Below are 11,280 nucleotides of genomic sequence, written 5' to 3'. Positions count from 1 at the left end.
CAACTCGTAACTCTGGATGAAAATGAAGGCTTTCTTTTGTCACTTTCTTTTTAAACCTTTAGAAATAACCTCCTGAATCGTTGTTATAACGCTGTGTATAATCCCGGACCGCAACAGCTTGTCGGCATGTTGTTAGTGTGTGAAATTCAGCACAGTATCAGCCGAGTTGACTCTAATTTCCACATCGTTTACTTGCTAACGTTTGTGAATAACAGTGGCTAGTTGGCAGAACTCTTTTTACACACGAGTAGTGTTTATCAGAGCGGATCCCTGAATGTGACGTCACCCGTCATCTCGTCTCTAAACAATGGATGTTGCGCAGCATTTATTATGACGTCATTATATAGATTCTCTCTCAGCACCCCCCCCCCCTCGGACTGACTTCCCGCGTCGCTGCCATGTTGACAACCTAATCGACCTCGAATTGCCGTTGCAATTAGCATGACCCATATCAATCATTTCCTTTTCAAAAGAAATTCAACCAAGATTTCCATGGTGATAAACCGCCTCAGGTGATGGTCGCCTCAGGGGATGGATCGCCTAGGCAACGTCTCCCATGTGGTCCGAAATTAGAATAGTCATTCAAATTGAATAATATTTTGAAAATAACTATCAAAATATATTGGATTGCAGGAAATTAGTTAGATTTCTCAACACCCATCAAGTTAGAGTGAGAACAAAGGACATTAGAATGCACTCTGACAATTTTATAAACAGAAAATGGTTGACAAATAATTTGAGAATCAAACAAATCACTAATTCGTGTTCACAATGGCTGCAAAGAAACCATTGTTTTTGTGCAGCTCAAAGGAAACTTGGCAGCAAGTACTTTTAATAAACGCAAGACACATTGTGGTAGTTGGCAGAGTCCACTAAAAATAATCAAAATAACCATTACAACTTGTGGATATTACTGCTTGAACCATGTTCATGTTTAACTATTCCTTTAAGGAACAATGCAAGCCCTCTGCAGACAAAAACTGTTACGAGAGACATGGTCGTGCTGAAGAGCCATTATCTGTCCTAGCTTTAGCCTTTAACACAAGGGGCTAGTGCAGAGAGGCTATGGATGTGTCCTTAGAGGGTTGGTGTGTGAACCACTCTGGACAGTGCTGGACGCGTTTGAACTCAAATGCAGATCAACGATGACTGTGGGACATTGTTTAATCAAATAAATCAATACATTTGTAGCCGCTACACAATTGGCACCACATTGCACAATGATGTCCAAATTGCCAGATTCCAATGAAAATGGTTCCTGGTGCCTGCGTGTGTCCTTAGCCCTCAAATGCAAGAGGAAAACGGAATCCAAGACCTAGCCACGAACATGTCCATCACAAGGTAAATTGCAGAGGTAAAGTCCTAGATCCTGCCAAGGATTTGCATGACGGCAACAGTGGTGCTTTGGCCAAAGATGAAGGCTCCACACAGCAAGGTTATCACACCCCATGTAGTGAGAACAACTCTGAAAAAAGAAAAAGAAAAAAAAGGGAAGGCAATTGCTACTCCGGTCCTATAGAATAAATTAGTAAACTTATTTTCATAACCTTTGAAAACACACAGCAGTAATCCTTTTTAGTATTTATAAAAAACACTTTTCAATGAAGGTTGCCCCAAAAGTGGGCAAACCTATAGTGATAGAAATATGACTTTCTGTTCATTGGAGCAGTTAAGAGACTTTAATGCATAAATGTTGCAGGCGAAACCAAATCCTCACCTGGTCTTGAAGGACACGGGCTCCGACTGCATGGCACATATCAAACACAGACCTGCATGAGACAAGTACAAGGTTCAGAGGTGTAGCAAACACAAACCAGACAATGACTTGCTCCGCTGCACTCCTCTTACCGGGGAAGATGAAGATGAAGGCGGCGCTGACCCCGCCGATGACGCTGATTATCTTGCTGATGTCCGGGACAAACATGGCGATGAGGAGGGTGAGCGCGATCCACAGGAAGGACAGGACGCAGCGGCTGCGGACCTCAACCGTCTCTGGCACCGAGCCGTCACGACCCGCCCACCACTTCAGTATGGGGTCCTGCATCACAGACCTGCATAGCAAAGCATCGTCAACCTCTGTCCACAAAAGGCCCTCAAATCATCCAATGCCTCTCCCTTCCACTATGGAGTTAACGTTTCATAACCAAGGCCCCGGGTCTTCAGCCTGACCCACCTGCCGAGAAGTAGAATTATGGGATAGATGGTGAGGATGGAGATTCCAAACAGCAGCCTGGCGATGACCATAAGCATGTCGTCCCCGTTGTAGGACATCAGAATGTCTGGTTTCACCGCCGGGCCAAAGGTAAGGAATCCATAAATTCCTGTGTCAGAGACGAGTACAATTTGTTAAACTGTATGCAAGTAATAGGGCTGTTGTACACAACAGCCCCCCACAATCCATCAAAGAAGTGTGTCCAAACTGCCATTGACACGCATTGGCATGCTTAGGCCAGCCAGCTGCATTACTTTTTAATACTTTTACATGATAAAAACGACAAAGTAATATGCGAAAATGCAGTACATAGAATTAGAGATAATAAGTGTTAGTTTCTAAATTGTATAAATATTCTGACCAGTTAGAGTGTAGATGAGGAGGCAGATGATCATTGAGACCACAGAGATGAAGACCCAATGGGATAGCTTCTGGTTCTTCATGCTGCTAAAGATCGCAATGGAAGCCTCATGACACTAGAAGACACACGGCATAAAGATTCACTGGATTTAGCATGGCAAAGAAAGCCCATAGCAAGATATGCTAAAGTACACCACCTGGTTTTGATGATTGCTCAAGAGGGCACATGATTATACAAACAATATCAAGTTTGGTAAATAACACACGCGCACACGCACGGCACCAGTCGACCTTTAGATTAGCAATCACTTAACACCCTCTGCTAGAAACTCCAGTTCAAAGCAATTCTCTTGTCAAGAAATGTCAAGATGTATAGTTGGGCAATTCAACATCAAAATAGCACACGTTCCCTGCAGTAGATAGCAAACTAAAATAGCGACACCATTTTGCCCTTGTAAGCTCACACAAAGGTATGATCAGCTTTTATCCTAGCCGTTCCTCTAGCAGGGGTATGTAATGGGCTTATCCTTCATGGACTTATAGTATGACTAAACCAATTAATAGAGACACTACACAAAACAGTACAGAAACGTATACCATGTGTCAATTCACACATTTTACAAGAGGTCAAAGCAAACGGCATGCTAGAAATGCTCCACTCACTTGAAAACCAAAGCAGATGGTTGGGATAACACTCAGCATTGACGCCCAGGATTTTATTCTGTTGAGGCAGAAAGGAAAAGACACATAACATGAAGTTTAGCCATCAATCAGAGGCCAACACCTGGTCAGCACAATTATTAAACCATTACCGAGCCAACCAGCACAGGAGAGTTGGATCCATCCCCAGGTCCCCAATCGACTATGCATCACGCCCCTCAACTAATGCCAGCTCACACTACAGGAGTGTTGGGTCTTTTCAAAATCCCCTCCCAGGAGAGCAGCTCTTCTGATCCATGTCAAAATCTATTAATTATAAACCACTGAGGTACCGCAAACACTAGATCAAGGTTGGAAAGAGAATTTCTCTGGGGCACATCACACGATTTTCTACAGCACGCTCAAGCAAGGGTTACTTCCGCACACGTTACCAAGTGCTACAGGAGTGTGGCTCCTCCAGCGCGAGTCAGAGCCTACATAGGAATAGGTTACATCCTACCAGTCTTTGTTTAATGTACACTGATCAGTCTAATTTTTAAAGAAGATGACATTGAAAAAAAGCTCCATTCTCAGAAAATTGCATTGGCTATCCAAGGATATATGGCAAGGAGACAACTCTGTGCTCTGCTTGAAGTCTAATCACGGGCCAAACCAAATCAGCTGCACGTCCAACTTTGTTGGATTCTTGTGTTCTCGTTCATTGGTGTGACATTCTTGCAGAACAATGAGTCACTGTAGAAGTTATCCCGACTGACAATGTCTTCACTGAAATAGGCCTCAAATAATGCGTCTTTGGCCAAATGGAAGTAGTCTGATATCAGAATCTGTGCTTGTGGGACATGCCAACATCGTCAATGGAAGAACTTGCACCAGAAAATACAACTGAGTCCATCAGTGTTTGTTTAAATAAGCTGGTCATTGGCATGAGAACTCATTCATAAACAGTTTGCCAGGTGGTTGATAAGCGTGTTGGGGCCTTTCTGACCCCATTACTGGATGGCAGGCATGGGCTATTAAACAGATAACAAAAATACCTTGTTTTGTGCAAGTTTTAGTTTGAGATTGATTTTTCTTCAGGCGTTTTGAGTTATGATTGTCATCTAATTATGTTTTTGGGCTGTGCATTCCTTTTAGGCACGAGACTTGATAGCCTTCTTGACTTAAGGAACAGTGATCCACTTATTTACATGACCTAGATAACAAAATAAGACTCTTTATCAGGCTCCCGAACCATTATTATTTATTGAAATGTTTCCCCCTTATCAGAGCTTATCAAAGTTATGGTTATTGATGACTTCTTCCAACTAGTTTTCATCCATAACAATACTGAAGGAAAGAAAATGGATAAATATAACTTTAAAAAGCCAAATATTCACCGCCTTACCCGCCGTTGTCGGGGGGGCTGCTGTGGACGAGTGGGGGAGGCATGGTGTGGTACTTGATTATGATGGCGGTGGTCAGGTAGCTGGCTGCCAGTGTACCGAGCACACTAGGAGAAACAAAAGGAGAAAAAAAAACAGTTAGCAACAAAAAAAACAAAAACTCAGTCAGAAACATGAACAATCACGTTCGATACTTCAGTTTGTCTAAGAAACTGCATACTTGGATCAAAGTCCTCCTCTAGAAGGAGGACAATTCTTAGACACCTCCGGCAGGCCTGTTCGGCCCCCCCCCCCCCCCAACCCGGACCCACCTGATGTACTTGAGGATGCTGATCTCCTTTGACAAGGACAGAGGGAGGAGGAGGAAGAGGCACAGCAGAAGGAGGACAAAGCGCTGGTCCGTGTACCAGTGGTGTGGCATCTCCGACTCTGGCAGATCACTCACCAGCTCGTATACGGACAGACACACTGAGAAACACACACACAAAGTCAGCTTCTCCCAACTTGCCATGGGCTTACCATTGAGCCTCCAGGACCGTAGGCCACAGGACAGGCGAATCAGGCCACATTTCACATCCAAATAAACAATGGGAAAATAGAACTGCTACAGTCACACAAATTATGCACAGCCCTTGACCGCCACAGGCCAGCCACCGCCCTTATCCGACAATTTGCAGTAACACATCTGTTGGGGGGTATGGCATTAGTGTCCCAGAGAGATTCTGAGCTTAGTATTTATTCAAAACGTTTTTCAAATTCTTTGAGATATCAATACTTTTATGTCCCCAAGTAGTTTCCAGTGCCTGTCCACTTCTCAATTGTAATTGAGCATTTGGTTGATTTTAAGAAGATGACTTTCCAAAAAAAAAAAAAAAAAACCCAGACTTTATGATTCCAAGGGGCGTTTAACTTTGACGCATATTATAGCACCCCCTATACCAATTGTAGCACCAAACCTTTTGGAGACCCAAGATTCAGGGATACATTCATGTTTGAGAAATGTAAGAACTTTTCTACAATCAGTGGCTCTGCTATAAGCATTTGAAATAGAAAAAAAATATACATGCCCAGTACAAAACCAAAAGGCATCATAGATTCTGCTAACAAGTCAAGCTTGGTAAGGGCGACTACTTGCCTGGCTCCGCCCACTCAAGTAATTCCTCTCATTTTATTTCCCTTCAGTACTAGGTCTGGGTCTGCGGTATGTTAGTGGGTTTTCTCCGTCTAAATTTTCTGCGTCCAATCAGCGAACGGAGGGAGTGGCTGAGATCAATGACGTTAAAGTCAGCTCTCGTTGACGGACATCTTCACGCAGTGTTTGGTTTGTGTACAGCCTGCACGCAACGTGATTCCCGTCCAAACGTTAGCAATTGGTTACGGCAGATCCAGAGTGGCACTGGGCAGATCCAATAGTTTCAACTTCAGACACCCGCCTTCAAGTGAGTTAACATTTGTCAATTGAGTAGGTCCAGACTCTGTGCAAATGAAATGAAGTACGAGAGTCTGGTAGGACCAGGCTAGGCGACTACAGGTATCCAGGTCAAATATATGCTATAAACCCATTGATAGCAATAAATTGCCATAATTGATATGAGACAAAAGTGCAGTGTTTTTCAACCTGTGGTACGTGTACCAAAGTGTAGTTCGTCTAAGGGATTTTATTCTTGAAATAGACAAATTTACAATAGTTTAACATTGTGTTAACTGAATGCACTCGGCGATGTTCTGCTGAGCAGCCTAGCCAATGTTTTCTACCCACTGTTCCCGGCCTTCTTGCAGTAATACTTGTTAACATCTATTGGTACACTTAAATGAAAAGGTTTTGAACCACTGATCTAGCGGCTGAAATTCAATTGCAGTCATCCACAATTTACTTTTAGAATGGTGTCTTTTTATATCCCAGTGTGGAAAGATGTATCCGCCAAGCACTTGTTTGAAAAGCAACGATGCCTCTATCCCATGGCAAATGGTCAAATCTAACCACTACTGAATTCTGTTAAATTGGACCCTGATTCGGGATACTTCACCTGCCAAATTTCTACTCACATTTCTCCAGCTGATCGTCCACTATGACCAGAAAGGCAACAGAGATGATGAAGAGGTTGAAAATGTAGCATATCTCGCAGAGCTGGCCGATGGAGGGCCCACACAGCCCCTTGACCACCCCCTGGTAGGTGCACTGGCCGCTGATGGCAGACGAGTAGCCCAGTATGATGAGGCCGCTGATCAGGAACACCAGAGAGACCTGATGGCGAGAACATGTCTTAAAGATGAAACGTGTTCCGGTTACAGCCAACATACCCAGACATTCTGTTTGAATATCCCAGTGAGAGAATATCTATGCAAGGGCGCTAGGTAGGGCTGGGCGATTAATTGAATTTCAATCACGATTTTAGCATCAAACGATAACTAAACAATTATAAATGATACTTTAACGGCACCGAAATTCCAAAACCCAAGTGGAATCGAGATGGAAAAAGTGTGTAGTTCAAAACATGAGCAGCTTTTACTTCTTCGCCACCTACAGAGTTTGTTATGTACGTTCATTCAAAAACCCCATGTCATTTCTTGTAGACATTTGACCGATGGAACCAGGAGCCTCGGAGGCGGGACTTATTCACTGACGTTTAAATTAGATGAGAATTATTCTTCAGAGGTCTATTTTCTGATATTCGTTTGGAAACGTAACAAGTATTCGAAGCTTGGAATTATGTCTTCGGGCCAGCCCTAATGGACAGGACGGGAAGAGGAACTGAATATGGTGGGAACAGTGGGAAAGTACTAAAACCAAAACTCTAATTTCATCCTGAGGAAAAACGGATTCAATTAAACACAACAACTCTCCTATTACCTACCAGACATGTTGCACCATTACAGTCTACTTGGCATGAGTAGCCCAACAGCAGATAAGACTAAAAAACAAACCCAGGTCCTTCATTTATTTATTTGAGCATAAAGAGGATAGGCTGGGACGGTGAAAATGGTAACTGCGGCATAGCTACAATTTCATCTAATTTAAACATATTTTCAAGAGAAAAGTCGAGAGCTGAGAATTCGCTCTTACTCTAATTTATTAACATTTTTCTTCTAAAAATGATTTTGTCCATAAAATGTTGTCAGCTAGGCTGGTCAAATGTATACAGACTGAAATGTGAACAGCCAATAAATCTAAAATAACCCAGTAAAACCATGTCAAGACCAATACCTGCAAATTTCACAGAGCAGGAAATAACATTAGCCCAAACACTATTGAAAAGGGTTTAGGGGCCAATGGACCCATTTAAAATGGGCAACTGGAGCCTGGATGTCTGACAGCCACGGTGTTAGCTCCCCTCAACCTGCACTAATGGAGACGACGAGGTCGGAGGTCAAAAGGATAAAGTAGGCGGGAGGCCATTATGGGCACAAGATGAATAAAGAGATCATTTAATTCCAAGGCGAATGGTCAGTCCCCATTCCTTATGGTCCTTTTGGCTGTAGTAACTAAATGGCAGAGTTGGAATGAATGTCCAAACTGCTCCGTTTCCAACAGACCCCTGACCCGCTCTGAAGCAGACTTATAATACAACTTGATAACGGCTTGAGTCATACTCCTGTCCAAGAGAAAGGATTAAGTGAACATCGTGCAGTCATGGAGAAGGAGGTCACTTGATAAGGCAGTATCGTATCAATAGTTGCACCATTATGTCATGTAGGTATTCACTTTACAGAAGAAGCCTAAAGAAGAACCACTCAGCGGGGATGGAATGAACCCACTGTTCAGAGCAAACCTTTAATGAAAGGAAGAAATAGCCAGCCGACTTAAATAGTCAAGTGTAGACCTTTGTCACAGATAGCATACAGGGTTTTCTGATGAATACGACAGCACTTCAAAACTAAGCCCTGAAATTCATGAGCAACAAAAGCCTTGGCCCTCCTAGATGTCAAAAGGACTGATAGTCTAATATAAAAAAGCACATTGCTCTTTGGTTTCAGTCAAAATCAAAGACCCAGACGAAAGTACGAATGAAAAACTACTCAAATCAAATTGACAAGTTATAGAAAAATTAACATCTCTAAAGCAATTAGTCATTTAAATAGATTGTGTTCCAAACTAGAGGTTTGCAGTACGCTCCTCTTGACGGTCCATTTCAATGCTATCAAAGACCTCACTTAATGGCCTGAAAAGTGTGTGTGGAAGTGTGTGGGAAAATGAAACATTGCCATTATGTGAAAGTGACCATCTCACTACTTCTTTAAACCACACAAAAAATGTGTTCCAGTTGTTTCGTTACACAAATCTTATTGTAGCCTCTCTTACTCACCAACTTGTTAATGATTGTTTTGACATCACCTGCTAGAACCCAGCAAAGTATGGCACAGGATACGTGTGAAAAATAATAGATAAATCTGTCGTATGACCAACCAGCTCAACGGTGATGGCGCTTCGGATCCCACCAGCTCTCTCGAAGGCCCAGGGGAAATTCAGCAGCCCGGCGCCCAGGGCAGATTTCAGCATGATACAAATGGCCCCCAACGAACCGAGCTGAGGACCGTCCACGGTGAGCGCGGGCTTGGCTGAAACAGATGTCAGTAAGCTAATGCTCTCTCGAGCCAACTCCTCCATGCTTCAACGGGTGGACACGCTCGCGGCCTAATTACGAACTTCTTGGCGCAAACTTTTGCTGCTCAGGTGTCGAACGCCGTGCTCACATCGGCCTGCCCTCTCTTTAAGACAGGTGACCTGATGCAATGAGAAGGGAGGGGCTGTAGGCGGGCTGCAGTGCTAATGCCATGCCCAAATAAAAAGGCGTTCCCTTCCACACACGTGCTATCTTCTCCTTTGCATTTGATCTTGTTAAACCACCCATTATAATCGTAGTCATGCCATAATCTTATAATCTACAAGGCTTGCATTCGTAATGACAAATTATACACAGTTTAACATCAGTAATTGATGACCATAAGGTAGGTTGCCTCTAGGGATGGACAGAGAAAGAGCAGCAGGTTGAAACCAAAGCACAGGGTAGAAAATAAGGGGAAATAAAGAAAACATAAGAGGAGTGATCAAGAATTGTTGTTTAGTAGTAGTTGTTGTTGTTGTGTTTGGTCTGTCTATTTCCCGAATCATCAAAGTAGCCTTGGACAGAAAGAGACAATATTGAAGTCATAAACCATGACAGTCATTTAATTGCACATATCAATTGAATTATACAGGCATTGGGAATATTAAATAATTACATAACCCCAAAATAAATTGCAGATTTGACTTGGTAATGACTGTGAATGTTATTGGTGGACCAAATTATAGGCCTAATGATTTACATTTATAAATTATTTGTTTTCTGGAACTTAATCTTTATTCCCTTAATTTGGATGATTGAAATTGTATTAGCTGGCAAAACCAAAACAAAAAAACGGTCAATTTGACAATTGGAATCCTTAAATGGCCTTTATGGATCACTTTGACTATAAGTTTTATGATGGGTATGAAGAAGTTTTCAATGCATTCAAATATAAACTATTTTGGATTCCTAATGGAACAGTTATTCAGTTAACACCCAAAGGCGCCTCTAATCCCCGTTGCACATCAAAATATAGAGGATAATCCACCGTTGATTTAGTAAGGATATAGCAGGATCAGCAGATCTCAATGTGGAGCTCATAACTGTGGTGAGGGGGAAGGGATGTAGTGGAGGCGGGGCGGCGGCGGATGCGCCTGGACGTCTCCCTGGGGCCCCTGGCGTCTCGTAACCGGGACGACCAGGTGACCGGCTTGGCCCCTGGCAGTGCATCGCTGCACCTGGGAACCGAGGAGGGGAATGAGGTCATGTGACCTCTTGGCACGCCGTCAACTTCTCCCAAAATCCCGTGAGCGCCGTTAGATGGTTCCAGGGGCATTCCCCAGAGTTTCCCAAGGTCTGAGGAGATTAGCCAGCCGACGGGGCCGTCATGGAAGAGGCTGGGTGACAGATTCACAGGCTGATGGGCCCATTAGGCTTAGAGCCCTGCACACCAGCGTACCGCCCAAACAGTCAGCCTGCATCCATGGGTCCAGCTCATAGCCCAACCACCTCAGTGCATCAGCCTATGGGATCTATAATCCAGCCAAAAGAATGGCACAAAATTCTTCCTTAACCATCGGCTGAATTCAATTGAAATAGTGAACAGCTACATGTAGACAGAGTTTGGATAAGCCTTAATGAGTGGAGCATGTGGTGTTGAAATGTTATTTTTTTCTACTTTGAGAGACTTCATGAAATTAATACAATCCTGGTGTTACAACAGACAACGTGAATGACATGAGAAGAGTAAATAGATAGGGTTAGGGTTAGGGTAGGGTTACTGAAGCATCCCTCCGTCCTGGTCTGCTCCTCCGGGTCCAGGTGGAGCTGGGTCGGGCTGATGGTGGGTGGGGGATGGTGGGTGGGGTATGGTGGGTGACCAGCTGAGAGAAGCAGACAGCTAGGAAGGAAGAGGACTTTTAAAGCATGTGGATAAGGTCAGCATGAGCTTGATGATTGGTGAGACTATCTATCCAGCATCCGCATCAACAGTGAAGCTGATAAAATGGCTTTACATTTTTCGAATGTCCCAGCAATTGTGTTGTGAGTAGATAAGTGGAAATACCATTATGGATTCAATGAGGAATGTGATCCCTTAAATAAATCCTCAATATTCTTCCCC

General features: G+C 43.4%; 1 protein-coding gene across 2 annotated transcripts; it reads right to left on the bottom strand.

Moving 5' to 3' along the window:
• Positions 1–653: 653 nt before the first annotated feature.
• On the bottom strand, positions 654–9,358 carry LOC130388626 (putative sodium-coupled neutral amino acid transporter 8). Of its 2 annotated transcripts, XM_056598044.1 has the most exons (10): positions 9,020–9,358; positions 6,661–6,859; positions 4,926–5,082; positions 4,617–4,721; positions 3,236–3,293; positions 2,574–2,688; positions 2,174–2,321; positions 1,849–2,051; positions 1,718–1,769; positions 654–1,465 (listed from the first exon to the last, which is right to left on the bottom strand). In XM_056598044.1, the coding sequence occupies exons 1-10, from the start codon at positions 9,218–9,220 to the stop codon at positions 1,363–1,365; spliced, it is 1,341 nt and encodes a 446-aa protein (XP_056454019.1). In that variant the 5' UTR covers positions 9,221–9,358; the 3' UTR covers positions 654–1,362. The 2 variants fall into 2 exon arrangements, with proteins under 2 accessions (XP_056454019.1, XP_056454020.1); XM_056598045.1 differs by lacking the exon at positions 4,617–4,721.
• Between the last annotated feature and the right edge of the window lie 1,922 nt (positions 9,359–11,280).

This window comes from Gadus chalcogrammus, chromosome 9, assembly GCF_026213295.1.
Source record: "Gadus chalcogrammus isolate NIFS_2021 chromosome 9, NIFS_Gcha_1.0, whole genome shotgun sequence".
In the NCBI taxonomy this organism is placed as follows: Eukaryota; Metazoa; Chordata; class Actinopteri; order Gadiformes; family Gadidae; genus Gadus; species Gadus chalcogrammus.
This window is presented reverse-complemented; position numbering and strand designations above follow the sequence as displayed.